General features: G+C 41.7%; 1 protein-coding gene across 1 annotated transcript in view; it reads left to right on the forward strand.

The window, feature by feature from the left end:
* LOC142183045 (heparan-alpha-glucosaminide N-acetyltransferase-like) overlaps positions 1 to 12,888 on the forward strand; it is a 161,798-nt gene extending 148,910 nt beyond the window's left edge. Inside the window, exons 16-18 of the mRNA XM_075257943.1 lie at positions 2,097 to 2,167; positions 9,519 to 9,631; positions 12,167 to 12,888. Of these exons, the coding sequence (XP_075114044.1) occupies positions 2,097 to 2,167; positions 9,519 to 9,631; positions 12,167 to 12,348 (366 nt within the window). The 3' untranslated portion in view covers positions 12,349 to 12,888. The remainder of the gene's footprint in view (positions 1 to 2,096; positions 2,168 to 9,518; positions 9,632 to 12,166) is intronic.
* The last annotated feature ends 6,804 nt before the right edge of the window (positions 12,889 to 19,692 follow it).

Consider the following 19,692-nt stretch of genomic DNA (forward strand, 5'->3'; position numbering starts at 1 on the left):
TGTCTCTTATACCAGCTGCTCTGTTCATGTACCTTCCTCTAGAATACTGCTCAACCACAATCTAATTGGATATGCTCGGACATTTATATGTTTCAGGGCGCCCCTAACACAGTCTCCATACACTAATGTTCATTAATCTCACAGATTTTAGTACATCCAATATGAAGGTAGAATTTCATATCTCCATTGTAAAATAATCTGATGATGTAAATTAAAGGTAATGTATCAAAACCCAATCGTTTTTTCGAATCTGTTTATATATCCTGATTGTAGTTTTTTTCTTCTATGCTCTGTACATGATCATTAGGGCAGCCATCTTGCCTGAGCTGCAGTTAACAGCATTTAAAGATGTTGTAGAAAGATTTGGCACTTCACAGGTTTCAGATAAAATTAAGTGTAAAATGTATTGTGGTTAAAATTGACGTATTGGTTGACACAATGCAACCCTCATCGTACACTATAAAAAAAAATGGAAAATCATTAAGATTTTGAGGCTGTTGCTTGGCAACTCGGAGCTTCATCAAACTCCATAAGTTTTATCTGGATTTAAGGTCTGGAGACTAGCTAGGCCATTCCATGACCTTAATGTGCTTCTTTCTGAGCCATTCTTTTGTTGCATTGGCTGTACAGTATGTTTTGGGTCATTGTCTTGCTGGAAGACCCAGCCACGACCCATTTTCAATGTCCTGGTGGAGGGAAGGAGGTTGTCACTCAGGACTTTATGGTACATGGTTCCATCCATTCTCCCATTGATGCAGTGACGTAGTTCTGTGCCCTTAGAGAAACACCCCTAAAACACAATGTTTCCACCACTATGCTTGACAGTGGGGATGGTGTTCTTTGGGTAATAGGCAGCGTTTCTATTCCTCCAAACATGGTGAGTTGAGTTAATGCCAAAGAGCTCAATTTTTGAGGCTGCATCCGCTTCAAAATCCTGACCAAAAAAATGGCTCCCATTGAAATCAATGGGAACCGGTCAGTTCTTTTTTCCGGGAGCCGTTTGTTCTGGCTCCCGGAATAAAGAACGGACATGCTCATTCTTCAGGCAGAGTCACCTCGTGAATCCACCTGAAGACACTCCCGACTAGGCCCATTCATTTGGGCCTAATCCGGAGCAGAGTGCGCGACTGTATGCCGGTGCAGTGTACTGGCTTTCAGTCGCGGCTACCAGTATTTTGGACTGAAACCTGAGGCGGAGTTCCGGACCAAAAAACCCCATGTGAACCCGGCCAAAGAGATTGTAAAACCCTATCCCCTTAACCTTCACCCCAGTAAGTCTCCAGCCAAGGGTAGACTGGATGTAGATCAACACTTATATTTTCTCCAGAACACTGCCCATGTCAGATCATGCAGCGGCGCAGACAGCCGTATTCTTGTTTACTGCTATCATTCACTCCTTTAAGATGGCACCATGCTACTATATTTAGCCGGCCACGTACTTCGCTGTCCACTTCTCCCGTTTAATGCCAGCCATGTGAGGCAGACTTAGCGAATACGACTTTTATGGCGCTTTCTGCTCAGATGAATCATGGAATTATTTGTGCGAGCTAGAATGTGGAACATGGTTATTGAGATTAAAGAGGCCATAAAATACAATACATCCATAGCTCTTTAATATTTAATGATATTTTTCTGCCAGATCTGGTGAAAACACATTATTTCCACTGTTTTTCTGCGCTATCCTATTTTTTACAGCCATTATTTTGTTTTTCTGACATTGGGTTGTGAAGTTCTCAGCAGCTTTTTCCATTCACTTTATTAAGCCTCTTAAACGTCTTTACTGTTCTATGGCCGGCGTTAACCATGATCAGTATTAACCTTGTCCCTATTTGTAGTCTTGGACTGTATCGATTTCCTATTTATTTGTTTGCACGTCTTACAACCTCAGTCATCGATGAGGAGCTAGCGATCCGTATCAATAAGGAGGTCAATCTTGTGTATGGCCTTTGGCGACAAAGAGGTTAAATGATACATTTGTATAATCAATGAAAACACTTCTGATCACAGAATACCCATCTGTCCCCTCGGCCTCTGATGTTCACAGCTCGACCATCCATACTCTCTTCTAACACGTAGCTTTATTTCTTTTTCCACAGGGGATTATCTCGGCCATCTTAACCAAGTGTACTAGAGATGAAGGATTTATTCCCATCAATAAAAACCTCTGGTAAGTGCTTCAAAGCCAAACTGGAACATTTGTAGCCTGGTCATTATTCAGACCATACTTAACAGATCTTCACACTCAACCATTTCATGGTACGAACTCTTTGTGGAGCCCTAGGGCAGCGTTACCATTAATAAACTGGTTATGGCCATCTCAAGTGGCCATATTGACTACTTCTCACCTATGTCATTGCAAATCATATAAAGACCATGACGGGATATTTTTCTGTAGAAGTCGTGTGTATATAATGTTATATCCTGAACACTGAACGATAAAAATATTGGCAACCCGAAGGCAAAATTCTGAAATGTGAAAAGCTCGACCCATTGAAATGTTTCAACTTGGACTTTGGTTTTGTGAGTTTTTTGAGCACCGAAATATCCAAAACCCTAATAGTCAATAGGGGATTTGTCGGTATCTGATCAAAATTGGATCCAGCATGGCTGTCATACTAATGTGCTGTACACATATCCGTACTTGTATTGATACACATTAGATATAAGTTGGTCCAGCCTGAAACAGTGATACATTAGGAACAAGAAACCCAGTGGCGTAACTAGGAATGGCGGGGCCCCGTGGCGAACTTTTGACATGGGCCCCCCCCAACCGACACCGATGACCTCGACCGACCCCTCCTCCGCAATCTATTATGTCCCTTAGTAAGCCCTGCACACAGTATTATGTCCATTAGTGGCCCCTGCACACAGTATTATGTCCCTTAGTGGCCCTGCACACAGTATTATGCCCCATAGTGGCCCCTGCACACAGTATTATGCGCCCATAGTGGCCCCTGCACACAGTATTATCACAGGATCGGCAAGTAAATAGGGCCCGTAACGGCCAATTAAAAAAAAACAAACAAAAACGCAGCGGTAGAGGCTGTCACCGGGGCCCCTAATGGCCCGGGCCCTGTGGCAGCCCCCTCCGCTGCCTCTATGGTAGTTACGCCCCTGAAGAAACCCCAGAATGGTTGCTTCATATGTACAGTTTATTGAACGATCAATGCCCTGAAAAGATCACAAAAAGATCACAAAAAGCAGAGGAGGGGCAGCACGGTGGCTCAGTGGTTAGCACTGCAGCCTTGCAGCGCTAGAGTCCTGGGTTCAAATCCCACCAGGAGCAACATCTGCAAGGAGTTTGTATGTTCTCCCCATGTTTGCATGGATTTCCTCCCACACTCCAAAGACATACTAATAGGGAAAAATGTACATTGTGATCCCTATATGGGGCTCTCAATCTACAAAAAATAAATAAATTAGAAAGCAGAGGGATAACCATATGCTAACGCTCACACCTGCATTCAGGTTTCCGTTCCGTTCCCCAAGCAGACCCCTGAATGGAAACCTAATCCACTTAATAAGGTGGTTACCCACCTTATCCCATAGACTACAATGGGGCTGCTGGGTTTCCATCTGAAAAGGGAAAAAAATGCACAATTTTTAAGCAGATTTGGGGACGTAAACCCCGAACGTGTACCAGGCGCAGGTGTAAACCCAACAATATTTGAGAAAACAGGTTTTTTTGTACACCAAACTTAAACTGTATGGCAATACCTTGAATGCAAAATGAGGTCATTTTCTAACTCTAGTTATAAATGCATTATAGATTATTATTATTATTATTGCGACATACAACACTGTGCAAATGTGTTAGCATACGTGGAAAAAGTGCTGCAAAATAAGAAGGCTTTCAAAAATAGAAATGTTAATAGTAATGACATTGGCTGTATGTTTGGGGTTCTTGTTCAACTGCACAATAAGTTTGGAATCAACCAGACACCTCCCTGATGGTATCGCATGATGGATTGGTATGTTGCTACATCTCTTAGGATTGAGGACACCTGTAATCTTAACCAAATGCTGCACCAAATTTACAAGGGACCTCGAATATGCCTCACTGTTGTCTTCAGATACTGCACCGCGGTTCATATGTTTTCATACATAGTTGACTTAATGGACCTTATTTCTACATCAAAGCTATGGGTTTTTGGCTACAAGATGATTGGCCACACCTCTCCAGTAGACGGGTGTACCCGGGTGCTACTGATTTCTGACAGGTCTGAGCTGGTGACACTGCAGGACATCTAGTTTCGAAGGGATGGGAGCATGTGTTTTTCATCCACTGCACTAAGTTTCCTTGGTTGTCTTCTTCCTCGACGATTCTCAACATTACCGGTTTCTCTTTTCTTTTTCAAAATTTGCTGCGACAGAAGGGAGTTTGTACCATCGGGAAGGCGTCTTATTGGCTCTAAATTTATTCTGCAGCAGGACAAGGACCCCAAACATACAACCAATGTCATTAAGGTTTGCACTGCAGCCTTGCAGTGCTGTAGTCCTGTAATGTAGAGTTCACTGAGAAATAGTTGCATTGATTCGATCACACAGCAGATAATGTGAGTCTTGACATCATTTAAGGAAACTGGTTTTCTACACCGAATCTTGATTTTATGCCAATAACATAGGCTCAAACTCGGGGAAGTTGGAAGTTCCCCAATTACAGATGTGTCAATTATAAATGAGTTATAAATACAGATTATTATAAATGAGTTTAGTTATTGCAACATATGTGAAAGTCAGAGCGACCTACTTGAGGATCTCAGAGGGAAGAAGGGAGGATATTCTGAAGATCATGAAGATCCTGAACCCTGAAAACCTCCCTTTTAAGTTTCTTTAACAATAAACGTATGTTTTGGACTGGAGACTTGAAAGCCTTGACACATCTGGTCATCTGACTCTGTCTCTCAGCATATCAACCACCTTCTACTCAGATGATGGACAAACTCAACATATGGGATGTTTTGTTCCGTTAGGAGAACAGTATGGCTTCGGTTTAAGCAATGAAAACATAAGCAGACCCGGCCAAGTGTGCATGTCACTGTGTATAAAAATAGGATGCTTGTCCCTGAATTGAAGTAAGCAATGGTCATGCACTTAATGCAACGTCTATGGCACTAACAAGCATAGGGGAATGCTGTATCCATCTATTGCTGTTAGTCCAATAGAGAGCACTGACATATCTTCCTAAACTTCTGCAAGGTGACATTGAAACTTACGAGACCATATACAAAGCCACATTGATCTAAAAATTTTGTGTCGACCTTTTGTCTAAGTTTTGCCTTTTGTCTATGTGGTCTAAAACTCCATACAGATTGATGGACATAGGGTCATAAATATATAGAAGAAATGTAAAAACACAAGAGGTAGATTTCTCGACTTCCCCTCCACTCCTCCTCATACTCCCCATTCTTACACCCAAGAAGGCACTTGACAGTTTTACAGAAGAACTGAAAATCAATACGCAGTTACTTACAAGCATTCAGTATGCAGATGGTGTAGGCAGCCCTTCAACGGACAGATAAATGGCTTTTAGGAAGTATTAAAATAAAGCAGCACAGATGAGTACTATCAAGGAAGAAGTATGTGCTGGAAAGGTTCCCTTATGTGATTTATCTAATTTATATAATGTATTCACTCTGTGCAGCAATAGGATGAGGGCAAGAACATCACTGCTATGTGCGATGTGGAGCCAGCACTTGCATATCAGTTGTGTAATACACAGAAATCGGAAATGCGTATTTCCATGCATCAGGACACTGGCTAGAAATATCAAGCTACTTTCCTAGGTCTACATTGTTTGCAATCCTGTACTTTCTTGCTAAATGATACATATGCTATAGAGTAATACTGGAAGTACATGGCATATAAGCATTACTGCCCTGCAAATTGCAGAGTCTTCCCATATTCATATACATATGCTTCTATGTCCATCTGCTTTAGAGTAGATCCCAGTAGTGAACTGAACCCAGTAACTACCGCTACATCTATGCTATACATGGTTTGGGTTCACAAACTGCATTTGGAATTGGATTTTTTATTTTTATTTTACATTGTGAATAGGGTTGAGCAATCGGGATCAGAAAAGATCAGATGCCGATCAGCGATCGAATAAATTTCACAATCGTGAACGGAATTCCGATCCCGATCTTTTCCGGCGGGATCGAGGTCAGAGATTATCTGAAGATCAGCTCAACCCTATTCATGTATATATCATAAAAAAGGGTTGAGCGATCGGGATCGGGAAATATCAGATCCCAATCGGCGATCGAGCAAATTTCACAAACGGCTGGAAAATGATCGGAAATTGGATTTTAAAATTGATCCTGAAATCTCAAGATCGGCTCAACCCCAATTGTGAGTGCTGTTGCTCAGAGGTTGTCCCCTCCTTTATCTCTGCCACTCTCTTAAAGCCTCCCATACACCTAACAGAAAAGACCAAACCTACTAAATTTGACAGAGCTGACTCACTATATTACGTATATGGAGCCCTCCCAGACTTGTTGAATTTTTCCTTGCATTTCCTTTGTTTCTCCAGGAGATAAGTTGCCACCAGAGGAGCCTGCTAGTGACTTTCTTCTCACTATTGAACAAATACGCTGTTATCTGAATGAGAGTTCAGATGAGTAGTGCATGTATATTCATAAACTGGCCATTTAAGAACATTGGAGGAATGGTGGTCAAGCCCAATGACTGGTCAAGCATATAATGTGTATGCAGTGTCCCAACTCTTAAGAACCCAGAACATCAACCCAGCTCTGCGGATGGATAGGTTAGGATCTCCAGAATCGAAATGTCTTTCGAAATGTATCAATCACTACAGCTTTTTCTGAGATATCACTGTTTATGCCAATATGCAAATGCACTCTCTGAAGCAATGGAATATTGTCATTGACCTCTTTGTAGCACAGCCAGCGCCAAAGAGTTCATTTGCATCTTGACAAAAATGCTGACATATTGGCGTCCATTCACAAGGGGAAAACACTGTTTAATTCAGGTAATGCTAAACTAAATGGGTTCTGGTCTGGTGATTCCCTTTAATGGCAGATTCAGGGGAAAGAAGGGTTTGCCTTTTTGTTCTTGGGGCGATAAGCTAATATCAGAGGGGTCTGCCAGCACCTTATTCCATTTTCTGTTTTGAGAAACCCCATTCACAAGTGTATAATAGAAGTCAGAAAACATGGATTATGGGCAAACCACTATCTGGTCATAGAAATATGCGTAAAAAGGGGGAGAACCAGAAGAATCTGAAATTTCCTGCAGTTTCCCAGAGGACCTAGCAGCATACTATACACCAATGAAGCAAATGGAGCTCTGGCTGTAGTCTATGGTAAACCGATCTATATCTTACTAATGGGTGGGCAGGGAAGACCGAAGGAGCCTGAACTGCTGCTGGAGTCTGGTTCTGGATTGATCCTAATTCTTGTGGGAGCAGCCAGTTAATAACAAAATATTGCCATGGTATTTTATACAGATTTTTATGAGAAGTACCTGTAACTATCTCTTGCACTATGTGAAGGCTAAAGTTATGGGGCAAATTCATCATTGATATTGAGGCTGTGCCTCCCCTGTGACATTGAGCAAATGTAGGCAGAGATGTGCGGGGATCTGATTTGGGTTACTATGGAAGGTCGCAGTCTCTGCATAAATCTCTGATTTCCTGCACCAGTTGGGCCATTGGTAATACATTTGCCACAATATCTTTTGGGCAACAATTTAGAATGATCACATTGCCACAATTCAGTTGTATCCAACATGCATTGAGCCCTGTATGATTATAATTATCAGATCTGGTCATTCAGTCTCTGGACTACATCTCCATTGGCTCAGATAACCCCTTTAACTGTAACAGGCAGATTTGGGCCATAAGATTATCTGGCATAACCTAACCTAAATCTAAAGGTAGAAAATAATCCCATTTGGTGCTGATTTCGAGAGAATAATCACTTACACTCTGACCCTCCCCAATCTCAAGGGAGATTAGCCACTGCCAAACTGAGGACAGCATGTATGTATAGCGTGGCATCCATCACCATAGGGTTCCAAAATAAAACATTATATATATATATATATATATATATATATATATATATATATATATATATATATACACACACACAGTATTTTTTGGCTATACTTTACAGGATAGAAATACCTAGTGTACTTCATTTTTCCATACTTCCAATGTGCTTATTTAAGGTTGGGCAACAACTAGATGTGAACGCAACCTAAAGTGTGTTTGTCCAGCGACCTGGCCCCACGGTATCATAGTTATCTATGATATTTTAGTCTCAACCTCAATAATCATGATGGGACAGTGATGTTGTGACGTTAGACTATAGATACTGAATGATACTACACAGTCCAGTCATATTAATGTGACCACCTGTGAAAATCCAGAATAACCACCTTTGGCAGAGCGGACTGCTGCGAGACGTGTAGGAAGAGAGGGGATGTGATGATGTTCACTGGGATGTTGAGCCATGCTGACTCCAGTGCCATTGGCAGCTGTGCTAGGTTGTGCATGGCGCGAACAACCCGATGGGTGTGGTCCCACAGGTTCTCGATTGGGTTGAAGTTCGGGGAATTTGCTGACCAAGGGTGTACAGTAAACTCATCCTGGTGCTCCTCCAACCACACACGTACACTGCGAGCTTTATGACATGCCGCATTGTCCTGCTGGTAGATGCCATCATCCTGAGGAAAAACGATTTTCATGTAGGGGTGAACATGGTCCATAAGGATAGATGCATACTTGTGTTGATCCATCGTGCCTTCCACAATGATGAGTGCACCCAGATGGCTGATGACACGTGGCTTCTGCGATTGACGTTGACGTCAAAAGTAGGCGGCGCTCACATTAATATGACTGGGATGTGTATATTTCACTGAATTCTACCAGTTCGTTAGTTTGTTTCAACTCGACTCTGATAGTTTGTTTTCCAGCGCAGAAAACGTTGGCTTCAAGTAACCAGTTGGCATCTTCAGTGACGACCAATCAGCTGAGCAGTGTTTGGTCATGTGACCTTCTATTACTGTTCAGTATTCTTTAACAGTGAAAAAAATCTCAAAAGTGGCCAAAATCAAGCTGAAGTATTCTGGTATCATGGAGTATTAAAGGGACTTAAAACACTGTGCGTCTGGGTCTCCATCCAGAACATACATCCAAATCATGAACCATGTGTGGCTGGCCTAAGGCTTACATAGTCTCTGAAATAAATGTTGAAGTCCCTTCCAGTTACCATCTCTGCAGACCTCTGGATAATTCTGTGCATCGGCAGAGGACGGAGAGATTAGTGGCTGTTTTCCAAGGGGTGGAAGACAAATGATTTGCTATGACATTGTGAATAAGAAGCTTCTTCACAGAAGACAGACCATGTCATAAACTGCAGCATTTCTTGACTTTCCTCATTACTGCATCTTGTCATTTAGAGCTAGGTTTCAATTTCGATAACAATATGTAGGTGCAGAGGACAAATTACACTTTGGATACATGACTTTATCCTTCTCCACATTTCCAGGTCTCTGTCCTTCATTACAACGCTCAGCTGCTTCTCCTTCCTTCTCCTGGGGCTGATGTTTTACGTGATTGATGTGCGACACTGGTGGGGAGGACAACCATTCATCTACCCAGGTATAATATCTCATCGGGTGTATTGAACAAATTTACTATTGCATTATGTCACTGTAGGAAAATAAATGACTGACCCGCAGAACTCACATTCTAATTCCGAGTATTTGCATTCACTCCCTGGCCATAGTAACCAAGTCTATTCACTGTATAAACAGACAGGAAGACAGAGGAGGATTTTTGGCCTGAGGGATTCGGCCTTCTCGGCACACAGTGACACTGACACATTAACAAAAGAGACCCATGGTTTGGAGAATCCATTCTTCCCACCATGGGGTGACATAGGGTGATGACATTATGGCATCAGATGAGGCTTCACACATAATAAATAGAGGAGGTATTTTCTGCTCCTTGAGTTTATCTCAATGTACAATAATACCAGGCCGGACTTGGCTCACACCCACGCACAGCCCATATTTTATTGCTTGTCGCCCCTAGTGTATCGGCTTAGAGCAGAGGTTAGAGCTTTATTTACACAGAACTCGAGCGATACTATTTATACCAATCTGACATTTATAGGACTCGAGGAATTGTAGAATACGAAAAAAAAATTGAGTAGAAGCCTTAACTTTAATACTTAAAACACAAGTAACCTAATGAGATTATCAATCCAATGAAGACAATCCTAGTAATAAATACTGTCTATATACCATACGTTTCAGCTTAAAAGGCTGATGCAGAGGAGCAATGTGTTTGTCATATGGTGTAAAGAACCCAACTCTTCTCTCCCCATGAAAAAATTTGGAGGAATAGCCGCCAGGGGATCAAACATGTAGCTGACAGTTGTTGAGGGTGTATGGATCCCTATAGGATAACCACCCATACAAGCATACAGGTATTCTCAGTAGAGAGACGAAAGAAAGTTACGGCCAGACACCACTGGTGGAGACTTATCTCCCCTGTGAATAATATGACTGATCATGTTAAAATCCAACATTATCTCCTCGTATGGTATCTGCCATTGAGGATGGAAAGAGAGACCAGGTGGCCCCATACACAATAGATGGTTTGCTGGTCTTGCTTAAGTTTATTTCTAGAACAACACCTATTCTATCAATGAAAGACACAATACCTGTAATTGTAGGAACATAGAAATGTCATGTTTATTCAAATAAATAGTAACATAGGCAATATTAAAAATCAGAACGCAAACAGGAGCCATAATGAATGGGGAAATACTCGGTACAATAGATACCACTATTAGGGTACTAAATGTCATAAATACTAGTGTAATGCGTGTAATCGGCCGAACACCAAGGGGTTAAACGCATGGAATATTCAAAGCGTTTAACCCCTTGGTGTTTGGCCGATTACACGCATTCCTATGCTGGCGAGGTATTCGATCGAATACTACTCGCTCAACACTAATAAATACCTGTTAGAATATTTCAGATACCAAATAACCACATTCATAATCACCTGTTCCCGGTGCACCGTTGTCCCCCAGCATGGTCCGGTCCTGCTGCTCCCAGCATCTTGTTCCGTCAGAAGTCCTTGCTGCAATGACAGCAGAGGCTAAGGAAAGGACGTGGCAGGTGATGTCCTGATTCCTTTATATAGGCTGCTGATTGGCCTCAGTGGTCACAAATGGCAAGAACTGCTGCCGAAAGAAGCACTGGGGCACCAGTTGGGGACACTGGAGCATTGAGGACAGGTGAGTGTGTGTATATGTATCTATCATAATAAATATATAATTTATTTATTTATATACCTTCCCAGGCCTCTATATCCTGGACAGTCCCTTTAATTCAATTAAACAATTCTCTATCAATTCCCATTAATCATCACCAGGCTCAATATAGTATTGATGAAAGAAGGTGCTCCAGCATCATGAGGACTTAGAAAGCTCGACATTCATTGGGCCTGTTTTAGACACTTAGTCCTGGTTCACAACTGTGTTTGGTAATCCATTCGAACGGAATACCAAACACATCGGCAAGTAGTGAGCTGATGAAAGCACACGGACCCCATAGACTATAATTGGGTCCTTGTGCTTTCCACACGGTGTCCGAATGCAACATGCGGACAGAAAAGTAATTTACAATCTACTTTCGGGACCCCCCCCCCTCCCGAATGGACTACCGAAATCACATGGGCCCTATGCGGACTCCCTGAATGGTTTACCGAACGCAGATGTGAACCAGGCCTTACTTGCACTTTATACAAGGTATGTGGTTTTCCAAAAAATGAGGCCTGGCTTTAAATGCACGAAAAATGAGTCCAAATGTTGGTTTATTTTTGTGTAAACTAAGCCACGTAATCGGCTGTGTAACCCTAGATTAGATTGTCTACAAATTCCTCATATTAGTCATCCTGTATCAGCCACTGTGGTTAATCTGGTGTAGTTTAGGACTGTCTAGTCTAAGTTGACACTAACTATTGGATAGTATTAATAAATCTGCCCCAGTCGTCACTGCGCACATCCAAAGAGTTACTAGAAACGAGTGAGGGAAGACAAACAAATGTAAAGAAAATGATGGCTATAGGGGCGGCTACATGATAACCAGAATGTATTTTGTTTTTTTATACTACATTCAGGAATGAATTCAATCTTCGTATATGTCGGCCATTCACTTCTGGGTTCGTATTTCCCCTTTAACTGGGAGGTGAAAAACTGGACGTCTCATTATGAGATTCTTGCTCAAGATCTTCTGGGGACGTCCATCTGGGTTTTCGTGTCCTACTTGCTGTACAGAAAGAATTTCTTCTTAAAGATTTAAAGACTGGTATTCTTTATAACACTATTTAGACGTTTCTGAAGTGATGTATAGTATATTACACTGTATAGATGTATATATCACACACTATAGTATCAGTGTGCAGTATACAAGTGTCTTGCATGGTCCTGTTTTGCTCATTCAGTGCTTTCCTCTCTCTTATTCTTGTCTATATCCCCATGGCCAAATCTATCATATAACGACCTCCTACTCCGCTCTGCTCTCATCTGCTCCTCACACAACCGTCTCCAAGATTTCTCCTGTGCATCTCCCATACTCTGGAACTCCTTACCACGACACATAAGACTGACCCCCACAATCACAGGCTTCAAGAAGGCCCTGAAGACTCACCTAATCAGGAAGGCCTACAACCCCCAATAACACTATCACCGCAGCACCATCTGTACAGTCTCCCCCCTCTCCTTCTGCCTCTATCCCCCTTCCCTCAGATTGTAAGCCCTTGCGGGCAGGGCCCTCTACCCCGCTGTGCCAACCGATCACTGTTAGTATTATATCTACCTGTATATTTTGTGTACTGTATGTAACCCCCAAATGTAAAGCACCATGGAATTAATGGTGCTATATAAATAAACAATAATAATAATATAATAATTATGTAAAATATACCATATATCTCATGATGTTATATAATGTACTAATGTATTTGGGGATAATAAAAAATACATGAATGCAAACAAACTAAAATATTTAACTATGGACGGTCTGAGACTTACGGTTACGGGCCTCTGAGTTGGCCTATGTGACCCTATAGTAGAGGTGCCCATACACCTTTACTAACTATCATTTTGCAACAGCTAGTTCTCCCAACTTCTCACTACAAATGTATTTTATGATTATATGTAAGTCACTGTCAGACATCCTTGATGGTGTCTTACTATATCTCCGTGAGAACAAAGAACTGGACAAGTTAACCTTGAACATGCCCCATTCTTTCTTCCCCTGATCTTCCTTGATGTGTTGGGGGAGAGTCTGGAGATGTCAGCAAAATAAAACTGTACCCATGAGCAATTTACAGTGTTTGACAATCAAATGGTCAAATATGAATTTACATTGTGCCGTATCCATTAAGAATCTCCACCTTACTAGTATTAGTAATAGAGACATTTGTAAACTTTTCACTTTTCATTTGCCCTGACAATAATCCATATCCATTGTAATATAAGGATATTTGCATTTTCCTCTGTGACTAAAGACACAATCTCCATTTATCTCCTATTTTAGCACAAGGAACATAACATAAAGCTTATTAAGATATACATTGCCAAAGTGAAAGAAAAACATACTGGATACATATCATTCCCCCAGGGCAGAATCCTATAAGGAGGTTCACTCCATCACTAAGTACGCATCATAGAGCTTGCCAATTCTCTACAAAAACAGTGTGTGATTTATGGATGATGGGTACGTGCAGATTCTTTGCACGTCCCTCCCTCCTCACTACAAACCTGGTACTGGGTGGTATTCAATTCTCCTTGCAGTCTCTGTATGTTTTAATTAAGGTTGGCAAATAAATCTTAATAGATGACTTGATGAGCAGACACTGGGCGGGGTATGATATCAGAGGGTGCTTGGCGAGCAGAGATATTTCCGATAACATGCTTATTGCACAAACACTCAGGGGTAATAAAGTGTCCGTCTCATCTACAGCTACTTATGTTAAGAAAAATACCTTTTGTTGAATATTGAAGGAATTGGATCAGTAGTGTGTGCTTGATCCTAGCTAGTCCTCTCTGCATGACATGAAGAGGGAGCCTGCCAAGCAAAGCCTCCAGTATCTCACACAAAGTATTTTCTAATGGAATCTCAATATATACTTCTTCCCTAAAGACTATGCCAACTGATTATTATCATCACTTTAGCACATTATGAAATTATTCTTAGGATCACCTTTGCTGGGGTAGATGGACCTATACCTGTCTCATCAAAACCAGGCCAAAACAGCAGCAGTTAGGTATAAGGTGACACTGGGGCAGGATTTATTTAGGTATTTATTTATAATATATATATTTATAAGTTATAAGGTTGCAACTTTGCAGAAAATAAAACTGCAACAAAAGAAATCCCTGGCCTGTCCAGCACTTACTAAATATTAAAAACCCTAGCTAGCAGCTAGAGAGCTTCTCCCGGTCAGATCATAAATGTAACAATGAAAGAACCCTCTTGCTTACGTATGTCTCTGGCAGAGATGGTCTTTCTGTGCCCCTGGGTAGAAAGAGATCTGCCTTCCTGGCTTCTCTTAAATACCTGCTCTCTCTGATTAATTAATTAATAAGCAAGTGAGGGCCTCTGCCTGCTACTTCACATAGGAGAGGAATCAAGGAGAAATTTACCTCCCCTGCACATATGTCACAGCCTCTAAATAAAACATACACTGATAAGACTCTTAGGCGAGATAAAAACATGATGGTGAAACAATTGGGTCACACCATTTAAAAAAATGGCATCTCTTGTGGGCTGTTACTGGTGCAATGGTTGAAGGGTTATTAAGCCTTTAATAGCTGAGATGGAAATAGCCCTGCCTGTATCTCTCTGAGGTGGTGGACAGTTATGGAGCTAGCCAAATCCTTCTGTTCCATGTTGTTTCTGTAACTCCCATGGAGATACCGTAAATCAGAGTTACGGTATAGCAGAGTATCTCACAATGCTATTTCTGTCATCCCTAGTGACCTCAATGAGAGTTACAGAATCCGTGTAGAATAGCCGCCATTTCCTTAAAGGGAGTCCCCAAGCTTATTAAACCATCGTCACCATTGTGTTACCTTGATAAATAATCATGTTTGTAGATTTACAGAAAAACAACTTGGTGGTTTCATGCAAATGAAGCAGTTATTGCACCGAGGGCGGGACTGTAGCTCCCTGGAGCATTGCTCTTGCCACTCAGACCCCTACCATTTCCGTCTGCTCTTCCCACTGCTATGACATCACTCATCCTACTCGAACACTAAGTGCCCTGTAATGTGCTCAGTAACCTGGTGGTGACAGTTGAATATACTTGGGGAAGATGGTAGACTCTCTTTAATTCCTGACCTTGTGGTCGGGAGAAGAAGTCTCATATTCCCATCTTGGCCATGTTTGGCTAAAATGGGAATACCCATCTTCCAAAAGTAATTCAAGGAATGACAACTAAAAGGTGTCTGAACACACAGGGCATCACTGCTTTCTACAGTTTACTGCATTTGGGTTGGAACTGGGGTTGAGCCGATCTTGAGATTTCATTGTTTTTAAAATCCGATTTTTGATCATTTTCCAGCCGATCGCGATCGTGAAATTTGCTCAATCGCCAATCGGGATCCGATCTTTCCCGATCCCGATCGCTCAACCCTAGTTACTTTATGTTTATGGAGTAGGGTTGAGCCGATCTTGAGATTTCAGAATCGTTTTTAAAATCCCATTTTCTATCATTTTCTAGCCGATTAGCGATTGTGAAATTTGCTCGATCGCCGATTGGGATACGATCTTTCCCGATCGCTCAACCCTATTTGGAACATCTATCTATCTAATCTATCTATCTATCTATCTATCTATCTATCTATCTATCTATCTATCTATCTATCTATCTATCTATCTATCTATGTCCTGACACATATTAGTGACAATCCAGTAAGATGCACCAGTGGAGTGAGCTGTCCAGTCCTGAATCTCACCGATCAGAGCGGCTCTTCGTTAGTATGATGGAAAACCAGCACAAAATGATAAATCTCCAATGTCATATCCGCCTTAACTGTATAGCATCATTAGACTTGGATAAAGAAATGTAATTTAATAAAATAAGAGGAAATAAACTAAACATCTTTGTTTCTGACCTCTCTGGTATGTTCTCATTCTTTATTCAATTTTATTTAATTCCTTATATTGAATATAATGAAGGCTCAAGTTTGGAAGACCTACCAGAATATAGTGGGGATTAGCTATTTAAGCAATTCCCTAACTTCCATAACTGCTGGCTGCAGGATTTGTTTTATGAACAATCCCAAGGAAGCGTCCAGTATAAACCTCCCCCAGGAGCAGGAGCTGCCCAGAGAGCGCGCTCAGTGTGATATAAATGTGGGTCTTACTGAGCCATAATCTCTATTGATCCTCAGCAGGAGGTGGGAGGGAAAAGAGTAAATCAGACTAAACAGAGCATTTAAAGCTCAGACAGGGAGGGGAGTAATAGGGTGAAGTTCTTTGTAATCCCTGATATTTCACATTAATACCGTTATCTGGAAATTAATTTTTTATTCTTCGGAATGTTATCTTTTCTTTATGAACTTGAAGCTGTCTTTCTGCCTTTTATATCTTAGCGCGACTGATGATTCCGCTACTAATTTCAGTACAAAATCTATACCAGTCAGATGGCATTTGGTAAGGTTCTGTTCACACTATGTTGTTGCATCCTATTGAAAGACACTAATGTATTTTTTGGGGGGTTTGAGATTTAAAAATTAGGTAATTTTAAAGCAGCATGGAATAGGTTAACTGCTATTGCTTGAAAAAACAGGGCACAGTCCAGTCCATTAATGTAACCACCTGTCAAAATCCAGAATAACTACCTTTGGCAGAGCGGACTGCTGCGAGATGTGCAGGAAGAGAGGGGATGTTGTGATGATGATCACTGGGATGTTGAGCCATGCCGACTCCAGTGCCGTTTCCAGCTGTGCTAGATTACGCGGTTGAGCATCCATGGTGCAAACAACCCGATCGAGGTGGTCCCACAGATTCTCCATTGGGTTCAAGTCCAGGGAATTTTCTGGCCAAGGGAGTACGGTAAACTCATCCTGGTGCTTCTCGAACCACACACGTACACTGTGAGCTTTATGACACATCGCATTGTCATGCTGGTAGACGCCATCATCCTGAGGAAAAACAATTTGCATGTAGGGTTGAACATGGTCCGCAAGGATAGATGCATACTTATGTTAATCCTTCGTGCTTTCCACAATGATGAGTGCACCAAGATGGCTGATGACACGTGCCTTCTGCGATTGGTTATTTAACGTTGACGTCAAAAGTAGACGGTGCTCACATTAATATGACTGGGCTGTGTAATAGCAGGTACCTATATCAATTTTGTGTCTTGCTGCAATCTGTTGTAATGGCAAATTTACCCGTAACCCCCAACCCAAACCTAATAGTTGGTCAAAGGCTCACCTTTAAAATGGCAGTTCAACCTATACTTTTTGGTTTATTAAAAAAAAGCCCAAAAAACTAATGCTATCCGAATAAAGTTGGACTGACTGATTCCCCTCCCACTCCCATTCTGATACTCCTCAGGACCCCCCACCAATCACTTCTTCCTGCTCTCTTTTGCAATACAGGATAGGTCACCAGTGGCATAAGTGGGGCACCATTGAAGGCAGTGACTTGCTTGGTGTTTTTTCCCCCAATGAGGACTATGAAGCAGAGACCAATGGGAGACATTGGAATTGGTTTGGAATTGGTGATCTGAGAATCAGTTTTAAATCTTTATAAAATTATTGGGGGAGTGCTTTAATAATATTAAAATAAATAAATTGGGATAAGTAATTTTGATTCTTCCAGTAGAATACGTGTATGTACAGTCCTAGTGAATGGAGATATAACACTAGATACAGCGCATGGACAAAAGTAGGATAATCTATAGGATCACATGCACAGACCTCTTGCAACAAATACAGCAGACGTTCCTTTTGTTACTGCCGGCAATCACATACACCCAAGCTTTATACCTGCTATTCCTATTGTAGCGCGAATTGTTCACCATTACTACATCTGCCTATATAGGTGCTATTCATTATAGGACATGTTACATCTTCGGCCAGAAGATTCCTCTTGTAAATGTTTCCACCTTGTTGTTTCCTAAGGACAGAATGTAAAAGTAAAGTGTCAATCGGATATGAAGATAACCACTAAAATGCATTAAAACTCAGTTCTTGCAACCTGCAGTATCGAACCATTGTCTTTTCTGTCTATAATATATGGTTAAGAGAACATCTTTTGTGGTTAGGAAGCAGGCTGTTAGCAAACTGATGAAATGAGTTTATCAAGGTAAAAAACGTCCTGGCAAGTCCGGGGGTGAAGAAGATCTGGATGTATGTTCTGCCGTGACTGTATAAATTATTCAGTAAATTGAATGGCAATCTTTAATCCTGTTTATTAAGCAAGGAACAGACTGGTGGATCATCTTCTGTCTGTGGGGCTTCTCCTACTCCATATGAGTCACTATGATGTCACCACTCACGGACAGGGTAGCACCAACATTAACCCTTTCATGCCTGGCTGGTTCCCTTGGACTTCATATAGAACACATGGAAAATTGAAACTCTCCATCACTGGTTGTTATTGTAAGTACGTGAAGAAGAATGAAAATCCAATCCAATATTCTAGGAAGACGTGGCACTGGTGTAGATGGTCAACGGTCACTGGTGAAACGGTCAACTTTACCAGAGTACAGCCACAAAGGAGGTTGAATGTTACGTGACACAGCAGAACAGTCTCCTTACAAGTCCAAACAACCAGATATCAATGGTGGCCATCCTCTGTCACAGCTCTCTCTACCACAATTCAACGGTGACACCGCTCAAAGGAAGGTCTAAGGTACTTCCTTCCTCAACAACCTCTCAGATTCTCTTGGCTATCGCTCCATATGGCATTCATCTTGACTCTTAGCTTCCTAGTTCTGCGACCTTGTAACAGAAGAATGATCTGATTTCGCTGTTTCTGGGTGTCTTAATACTCTTTCCACCAAGGATCAGGACAGCTGGCGTTTGGCTCTCCTACTGTGCTTCTTACGCTGGGTTCACACCAGCTCCCGAACTCCTAACTCTGCCAACAGAAGACGGAAACATGGCAGACTGTGTCCGGCCGTGAGTGCCAGTGAGCGTTTTGTGCTCTCTGCGGAAAATATATATATATTTTTTTTTAACTAGACACAAAGTCCTTCATGTCCAACTCTGTGTCCGGTTAAAAAAAAAGCGATTTCGCTGCGGAGAACACAAAACCCTCACTGGCGCTTACGGCCGGACACTTTCCAAACCCATTCAACCCATTTTCTGCCTGAAACTGGACAGGAGATGGAAACCTGCAAAACGGAGACTGGGGCGCAGATGTGAACGAGCCATTACTGTGTTGTGGCCAGAATAAGCATGCAGAGACTGGCAGTAGGACACTATCACCGGGCTCTTTATTTGAGGTAGTGTCAAGTACAGATACATTTCACAGCAGTTTGGCAGTAGTTTCACCACAGCTTGTTGAAATGCAAGCTGCATCAGTCTCAAGGCATGCAGGAATACAGCAGTGTCCCTGTTCACACAAGGGGTGCATGCCAAGCTCACATAGAGCTCGGCTTCTCAAGGCCATTACTTCAGT

Source organism: Leptodactylus fuscus, chromosome 10, assembly GCF_031893055.1.
Source record: "Leptodactylus fuscus isolate aLepFus1 chromosome 10, aLepFus1.hap2, whole genome shotgun sequence".
NCBI classification, from domain to species: Eukaryota; Metazoa; Chordata; class Amphibia; order Anura; family Leptodactylidae; genus Leptodactylus; species Leptodactylus fuscus.